Genomic DNA, 8,999 nt, shown 5'->3' with positions numbered 1-8,999 from the left:
TATATATATATATATATAATTTGTATTTGTAGTGATGAATTTCCTACTTTGGGGCTTGTTGTTGTTGTTGTTGTTATGTGCCGTCGAGTCGGCCCCGATTTGAACCGCCAGCCTTCTGGTTAGCAGTCAAGTGCTTTAGCCACTATGCTACCAGAGCTCCTCTCTGGGGCTTGTAGAAGTAATGAATTAAAGCTATTACAACTTTCCTTCTTAACACTTTAAAGAAGTCTTTTGTCCATTTGGCAGCGTAGCCAAAATGTTGGTTTAGTTTTTAATGTTTGTACATTCATGTTTATCATTCATTTAAAAATTACTAACCTCTTTCATATATGTCCACAGTGGGATATCAGTTATTGTTAAAATGCTTCACTTTTTTTTCCACCTTATGTAGATTTAGACACAGGATGGCACTATATAGTTTTAGAATTTAAAAAATCCTTATTTATAAAGATTATCTCAACCACTTATTTAGAAGAGCATTTTTAAGGTAATTGGATATTTTAATCTAGGAAAAAACAAATGGAGCATGGAAAAAAAAGGATGAGGAAATAAGACAAAATGAACACTTCCGAAAAAAATTTACAGAATGCTGTTCCATTTTTTTAATAAGCATTTTGATTTTTCTAGCCGTTAGACAGGCCTCTATCTAAAGTAACTATTACATTATTAATAGTTAAACTGTGGTAGCATAGTGCCTAAGGCACTTGACTGCTATCCAGAAGTCTGGCGGTTCAAACCCACCAGCCACTCCTCGGAAGGAAGGTTGGGCAATCTACTTCCGTAGTGATACTGCCTCGGAAACCCCAGGAGGGGTCGCTATGAGTCGGGTCTGACTTGACGGCACATAACAACAACAACAAATCTAAAACTAAATAAAATGATTCTAGGAAATCTTTCATATCATTGAACCTGTTAATTGTCATGAATGATGAGGAGAGGATTTCCCTGGGAAGCCTGCCCTTAGCCCTTCAGGCAGAGGTGCTCTGCTGTGCTCTCTTTTTGCCTTGCATATTTTTTGCATATAGTTTGTTTATGGACCTGCTTGCTGCCTCTTGGACTGTGAGCTCTTGGAGGTCAAGGATTGTTTCTTAATTTGACTTTTTATTCCTAGAAGCTTACATGATTTGGCAATTTGAAGGTCATTAGAATCATGGTTGAATTGATTACAAAATTTCTATTACAGTTTTAAATAATTGTTTAATGCGTTTCCTTGTTGTTGTTGTTGTTGTTGTTATATGCCGTGGAGTTGGACCCGACTCATAGCGACCCCTCCTTGGGTTTCTGAGGCAGTATCACTACGGAAGTAGATTGCCCCATCTTCCTTCCAAGGAGTGGCTGGTGGATTTGAACCGCCAGCCTTCTGGTTAGCATTCAAGTGTCTTAGGCACACTTGGCTAAATCACTTAGTCTAGTGGGTCTCAAACTTGAACATGCATCAAAAAATTATAGAGGCTCACTAAAACATATTGCTGGGCTCTAATTTCAGAAGTTTTAATCAAGGAGATCTCCCTTTGGCAGAAAATTTGCTCTCCTAACCAACCTCTCTGGTAGCATAATGGCTAAAAGGCATTTGACTGCTAACCAGAAGGCTGACAGTTCAAACTCACCAGCCACTCCTCTGAAGGAAGGTTGGGCAATCTACTTCCGTAGTGATACTGCCTCAGAAACCCAAGGAGGGGTCACTATGAGTCAGGTCTGACTCGATGGCACATAACAACAACAACAACAAGCTTCTAGGTGATGCTTACACTTCTGATCCTAGGACTTAATTGAGAACTATGGACTTAATTCAAGAATTTACCCCCTGCCAAATCACATAAAGGTACTAAGCATAAGTACATTTATTTTTCAGGAAAAACTTTAGGTGAAAGAGCTATTACTAGAGCACCCATGAATGGATATTGTCATCTGTGGTAAGTATACATAATTTATATATATATTATAAATTACAATAGATTTTTCAAAATATTATTGAAATGAACCTGTCAGTTACATTCATTTAAAAATATAGAGAGTAATTATTCTTGTTTTGTCTAACTTCATGCATTTTTCATTATGTATATTTTAAATTTAAGGTGAACTTTCATTGAAGATTTCTCAAGTGAATCTACCAAGTCAAATGGTTCTGAATATGATGAATATATTTTAATTAAGAACAGTTTAACATACATTTTACTTGAAAACAACTAAAATGTCACACTTTTAAACAAAATGTAGAAAGAATGCTTTAAAGAATTAAATACCATAAAATGTTCTATATGTATATTTTTAAGTAGATAATATTTAGTCATAGAAAAATTTTCCAAATTATTTTCATATTATAGGCTAAATATAGTATTGGTAACAGTGACTCTTCCATTCCATGAACGTCACATATCTCTCTATTTATTTAGACCTTTAATATCTTAAACCAGTGTTTTGTAGCTTTCAATGTATAAGTCTCAAACTTGTTTTGTTAATTTGATTCCTAAGCATTTTGTACTTTTTGATACTATTGTATCAAATGGGGTTATGTTCTTACTTTCCTTTTTAGGAGTATCCATTGATAGCATATAGAAATGTAATTGATTTTACTATATGTATATTGTTTTTTGTTTCTTTTATCCTGTGACACTACTGTTTATTACATAGGGTCGCTATGAGTTGGAGTTCACTTGATGACACTAAACAACAACAATAATAGCTTTTTTGTAGGTTCGCTGGAATTTTCTAAATACAAAATCATGTCATCTGGAGTCCATGAGAATTTGAAAATTCTATTCTGCATTTTCTCCCTTTTGTTCAGAATATTTTATGTAATCTTTGATCCAAATGTTCAGTAACAGTAGCTGGGCACCATCCAGTTCTTCTCGTCTTATGGCAAAGGGGGCAGTTGTTTATGAAGGCAACCAGACACATTAAATTTTTTCCTTTGATACCTGATTTTCCCTCTTCCTCTGATGATTGCATTGAATAGATTCCAATTGTTCTATCCTGGATGGTTGCTTGCTAGCTTTCAAGATCCCAGTCACTATGCAGTATACTAGGAGGTAGACATACTGAGAAAAGATACTAATTTCACATTCATTTTTGAAGGATAGCTTTGCTTAATATAGAATTCTTGTTTGACAGAATTTTTTTTTTTCCAGCATATTAAATATATCATTCCACTCTCTTCTGGACTCCATGGCTTCTAATGAGATGAAAGCTATTAATCCTGTTGTAGTTCTAGGTACAGGATTAGTGTTTTCTTTTTCTTTTTTTTTTTTTTTTCCTTACTGTTTTTTCTTTGACTTCCAGTATTTTTACTATACTATGTCAGGGTGTGGATCTTCTTGCATTTATCTTACTTGTTTTTTGAGCTTCTTGTATCATGTAAAAGTTAATGTGCTGCATCAAATTTGAGAAATTTTTAGCCATTATTTTCCTGAATATTTTTTCTGCTTTTTAAAAATGTATTCTCCCCTACTGCTAACCAGAAGGCTGGTGGTTCAAATCCACCAGCCACTCCTCAGAAGGAAGATTGGGCAATCTGCTTCCAAGTGATACCACCTCGGAAACCCAAGGAGGGGCCACCATGAGTCGGATCTGACTCGATGGCAGTGGGTTTGGTTTTTGGTTACTGTACTCCCATTGTGCATATATTGGCATGCTGAATAGTGTCCCACTATTTTTATGTGTCTCTGTTCATTTTTCTTCATTCTTTTTCTGTTTTCCAGATTGTATACCCTTTATTGACCTATTTTCAAGTTTACTGATGCTTTTTTCTGCCAACTCATATCTTCTTAAAGCCCCTCTAGTGAATTTTCATTTCATATATTGCACTTTTCAACTCCAGAATTTCCATGTGGTTCTTTATTATTATTATTATTATTATTTCTAGCTTTTCACTGTTATTATCTGTTTCATATGTCATTGTCATATTTGTTTATTTGTTAGGTGTCGTCAAATCAGTTTCAACTCATTGAAATCCAATGTACAAAAAAGCCTCAACACTGTTGAGTCCTGCATCATCTTTACAATTGCTGCCACATTTGAGCCCATCGTCACAGCCACTGTATCAGTCCATCTCATGGAGGGTCTTCCCCTTTTTTGCTGACCCTCTAGTTTAGCTAGCATGATATCCTTCTCCAGAGACTGGCCCCTCCTAACAACTTGAAAAGTATGTGTAATGAAGTCTGGTCATTCTTGCTTCTAAGGAGCATTCCAGCTGTACTTCCTCCAAGACAGATCTGTTCATTCTAACAGGACATGGCACATTCAGTATTATTCACCAGCACCACAATTCAAATACTTTAATTTTTCCGCAGTTTTCCTTATTTGTTGTTCAGCTCTCACATGCATGTAAGGCAATTGAAAATACCATGGAATGGGTCAGGAGCATTTTAGTCCTCAAAGTGACATCTTTGTTCCTTAACACTTTAAAGAGGTCTTTTGCAGCAGATTTGCCCAGTGCATTACAACGTCTGATTTCTTGTCTGCTGCTTCCATGAGTGTTGATTGTGGGTCCAAGTAAAATGAAAACTCTGACAACTTCAGTCTTCTTCCATCTATCATGTTGCTGTTTTTATTTATGTTGAGGTTTAACCCATACAGAAGACTATAGTCCTTGATCTTCATCAGTAAGTGCTTCAAGTCATCTTTACTTTCAGCAAGCAAGGATGTGGAGCATGGAGCTAAAGAGGCTGGAAATGGGTGTTTTAGCCTCATTCAGAGACACCATAGACACCTATTGTTGTTACTAATGTCTAGTAGATATTTTTAATAAACACTTCTCAAAATGGTGTATGCATTTAGTCAATTTCTAGTGTCCTTGAATGGTTGTTTTTAACAGGTTTGTCCAGTTTTGTCATTGCATTTTGGGGACTAGATTTACAGTGCTTCTCACTTCATTGCTTCCAGGCATTAAATATGATTTACTTGTTTTGCTCATTTACATATTCCAAATATTTTTTAAAATTTATGAAGTATACTGCAATAAATTTAAAGTTTTCTTTTCAGCCACAAAATCAGGGTATAACTCTTTGAAAAACCAAGAATGAAAACATTAAAATAAGTAGGGCTATGAATCCAAGAATCATCAAAAAGAAATAGAGTTCCTTATATTACATTTTAAAAGTGAATTACCAGATTATGTTATTGTTCTCTTCAGATTTTATATGAATGAATTATTTTCTTAGTTGCAGTTATTTTTGTGACAATCAAAAAGAGGAAAATTTAACCAAGTTACTCTATTGCCGTATAAGTATTGACTTCAAGGAGGTAAAGAAACTGAAAAGAAACCTAGGACGGAAGTGGCAGCCCCAGGGAAGGAATGAAAACTACAAACTAACCTCAAATAGAAGAGTCTCAGAGATAAAAGCCTGAGTATCTGTTACAGAGAAAAGTGAAAGAAAAGCCATTTGAAATACAAGAACCCTCAACCCAAGGGAATTTAATCACTCTGTTGCATGTAGGTGAATATCCTTGGGGTAAAAATTTATTTCTTGAGAATCTTTTATTTTTTCCTTCTGTATATTTTCAAAGGAGCCTGTATATTTGTCACGGTGGTTAACTGCTCACTGCTAACCCAGAGGTCAGTGGTTCGACCCCACCAGACTCTCTGTGGGAGACAGATGTGGCAGTTTGCTTCCGTAATGATGTACGGTCTTAGAAATGCTATGGAGACTGTAGGGTCACTATGAGTTGGAATGGACTCAATGGCAGTAGGTTTGCTTTGATTTTGGTTTAGACTCTGAACTGCAGTCCATTTTCTCAAAGTAGACCTGTTTCTTTACTCTGTTATCAGCAGGGGGAGCTCTAGTCACAAACTAGCCTCTTAAAATTTCCCCAGGCTTAAAATTTCCTTTTCGTCTTTTCAACCACGAGAGATACATGCCAAAATATGAACAGTTCTTTGAAGCTGCTCTACTTGGAACTTAAGATGAGATGTAAGCCTCGCCCTTCCTCCCTCCCATGAGAAAGGTGAGGTGGAACCCACAGCACCCTGACAATTCTGCCCACGTATATCCTCACTCCCAGTGTCTTCTTCCTGCCAGTGAATTCTTTGCCTCCTCCTTTATTGCCTGGAGATGAGTGAGGGGCTAAGGGTGGCAGAACCTTAGCATGATTTCCTTAGCATGGCATGCATGGATGATAGAACATTTTGCTTCATGAATTGCTGTGCCTAATACACAGTCAAATGCCTTTGCACAGTCTAACAAGTTATGGATAACATTGCAAAGAATGTCATTGTGCTCATGAGGAATTTGTACATAGACCGAGAGGCAGTGATTTGAACAGAACAAGGGAATGCTGCGGGGTTTAAAATCAGGAAAGGTGTGAGTCAGCATTTTATCCTTTCATCATACTTATTCAATCTGTATGCTGAGCAAATACTCCAGGAAGCTGGACCGTATGAAGAAGAACATGGCATCAGGATTGGAGGAAGAGTCATGAACAACCTGTGATATGTAGATGACACAGTCATACTTGCTGAAAGTGAAGGAGACTTTAAGCACTTACTGATGAATATCAAAAACTATAGCTTCAATATGGATTATATCTCAACATGAAGAAAAAAAGTCCTCCCACAAAAATCCTAAGCAATATCATGAAATGGAGAAAAGATTGAAGTTGTCAAGGATTTCATTTTTCTTGGATCCATAGTCAATGCCCATGGAAGCAGCAGTCAGGAAATCAAAGAATGGATTGCATTGGACACATCTGCTGTAAAAGACCTCTTTAAAGTGTTGAAGAGCAAAGATATCACTTTGAAGACTAAGATGTACCTAACCCAAACCATGGTATTTTCAGTTACCTCATATGCTTATGAGAGGGGACAATGAATAAGAAAGATTATAGAAAAATTGATGTATTTGAGATTCTTGGAAGCCAGACTTCATCTCACCTACTTTGGTCATATTGTAAGAAGAGACCATTCCCTGGAGAAGGATATCACGCTTGGTCAGGTGGAGGGTTGATGGAGGAGGGGAAGGCCCTCAACCAGATGGATTGACACAGTAGCTGCCACGATGGGCTCAAGTATAACAAGGATAGTGGAGCTCGTGCAGGACTGGGAAGTGTTCTGTTCTGCTGTGCATGGGGTTGCTATGAGTCGGAGATGACTGAATGACAAAACAAAATATTGAACATACCCTGGACACTAGGAAAACAAACAAATCTGCCTTGGGGGAAGTACAGTCAGAAGCTCTTTAGAAAAGAACTGCTAGACTTCATCTCTCGTACTTTGGGCATGTTGTCAGAAAGGAACAGTCCCTTGAGAAGGATCTCATGCTTGGCAAAGCAGAGGATCAGCAAAAGGGAGCCTCTCAATAAGACAGTTTGATGCAGTGGCTGCAACTACGGGCTCAAGTGTGACAATGATTGAAAGGATGAGCGCTGGACAAGGCAGTGTTTTTTTCTGTGTACATAGGATCTCTATGAGTCAAAACTGACTTGACAGCACATAACAATAATACCCAAAATATTATTCTGTGTCATTGATGCTTCTGCCAAAACTCCAAGAGAAAGAAAAGTTATTTTGAATTTAACATCTTGATATATCTTAAAATCTCGTCTCCAGTATAGAAAGGTCTTAGCTATTATTTCTTTTTTAATTTTTATTATGATTTGGGTGGAAGTTTACAGAGCAAATTCATTTTCCATACAGCAACTCAAACACATTTTGTCTCATGACATTGACTGCAAGTCCTCACCATGTAACAACTCTCTTCTCACTTCCTGCCCATAGTTACTTCTCCCTGTGTCCTTCCCTCCCATGCATTCCTGCCCCCTGAGCTATCTCTGTGTGCAAACACTGCACTTCTGTTCTTCCATGATTGCTTACTCTAAGGGGTGTATCTACATGATATAATTGTTCACCCTATATGCCTGTCTATTGTTTGATGGGGAGCCACAGGAGTGAGTTCAATTCCAGACCTGAAGGATGGCTAGGGCCCATAGTTTCAGGGTTTCCACTAGGCTCTGTCAGAATAGCAAACCTGGTCTTTTTTTTTTTCCCCCCTAATGATTTTGAGTTTTGTTCTGCATTGTTTTCCACTCTATCCAGGATCTTGTGCACTGATCCCTTTCCAAGTGGTTGATAGTGGTAGCCAGGCACCATCTAGTTCTTTTGGTCTCATGGTCATATAGGCTGAGGATCACATGGTCTACCAGTCCCTTGGACTAATTGTTTCCATGTGTCTTTGGTTTTCTACGTTCTTCTTTGCTTTAGACAAGGAGAGACCCATTGTTTCATCTAGATGGCAGCTTGCAAGCTTTTAAGAAGATCCCAGTCACTACTCACCAAAGTAGCATGTAGAACAATGTTTTGTGTAGTATAGTATGCCAATTGAGCTTGATGTCCCCTGTGACCATGGTCCTTATCCCAGAGGTCCAACTATTCCCTCCTTCGAGGTAGCTGGCTGTGGCCAAGAAGCCGCCACAACCTTGCCACTTGTCAGCTTTACTGTACACCTGGACATTCTTACAGCACATACAAATATGCATGTAGAAACATTGTCTGCTAAACCTATACATGGTCACGGGAAAATTACTGCCTGCTTAGACATACCTGATCGTTCAGCATGCCCTCCCATTTATCCACCTGTAGATCGATGCTTGCCATCAAAAAACTCTTAGCTAATATTTTTATAGCTAAGTTTACCTAGTTGTTTTTGTTAGTTGCCATCTAGTTAGTTTTGACTGATGATGATTTCACACATGAAGAATAGAACTGTTCCATAGAGTTTTCAAGACCATGATCTTTCTGAAGCAGATTGCCAGGCTTGTCTTCTAAAGCACCTCTGGATGGGTTCAAAACTGCCAACCTTTTAGCTAGTTGTTGAGCGCTTAACCATTTGTGCCATCCAGAGATTCCATATAAATGCGTTCAGGTACTTTTGCTCCTTCTACTTGTAGTGGTAACTGTAATGCATTGGTACTGATCCAGATATTATCTTTCTTTCTTGATCTCCTTTGATGTGGGAAGTGTTTGATATGGGAGCTGGTTAGCTACATCATGATGCAGAAAGAACCCC

General features: G+C 37.8%; 1 protein-coding gene across 1 annotated transcript in view; it reads left to right on the top strand.

The window, feature by feature from the left end:
- The window catches only part of RMDN2 (regulator of microtubule dynamics 2), a 60,567-nt gene that overhangs the window by 27,480 nt on the left and 24,088 nt on the right, over window positions 1-8,999 (top strand). The window contains exon 5 of the mRNA XM_042781545.1: window positions 1,853-1,913. Coding sequence (XP_042637479.1) covers window positions 1,853-1,913 — 61 coding nt within the window. The remainder of the gene's footprint in view (window positions 1-1,852; window positions 1,914-8,999) is intronic.

The sequence above is a fragment of the Orycteropus afer genome, unplaced genomic scaffold (assembly GCF_000298275.1).
Source record: "Orycteropus afer afer isolate SDZICR_OR568_19922 unplaced genomic scaffold, OryAfe1.0 scaffold00131, whole genome shotgun sequence".
NCBI lineage: Eukaryota > Metazoa > Chordata > Mammalia > Tubulidentata > Orycteropodidae > Orycteropus > Orycteropus afer.
Note: the sequence above shows the minus strand (reverse complement) of the source record. Positions and strands in the feature narration are given on the sequence as shown.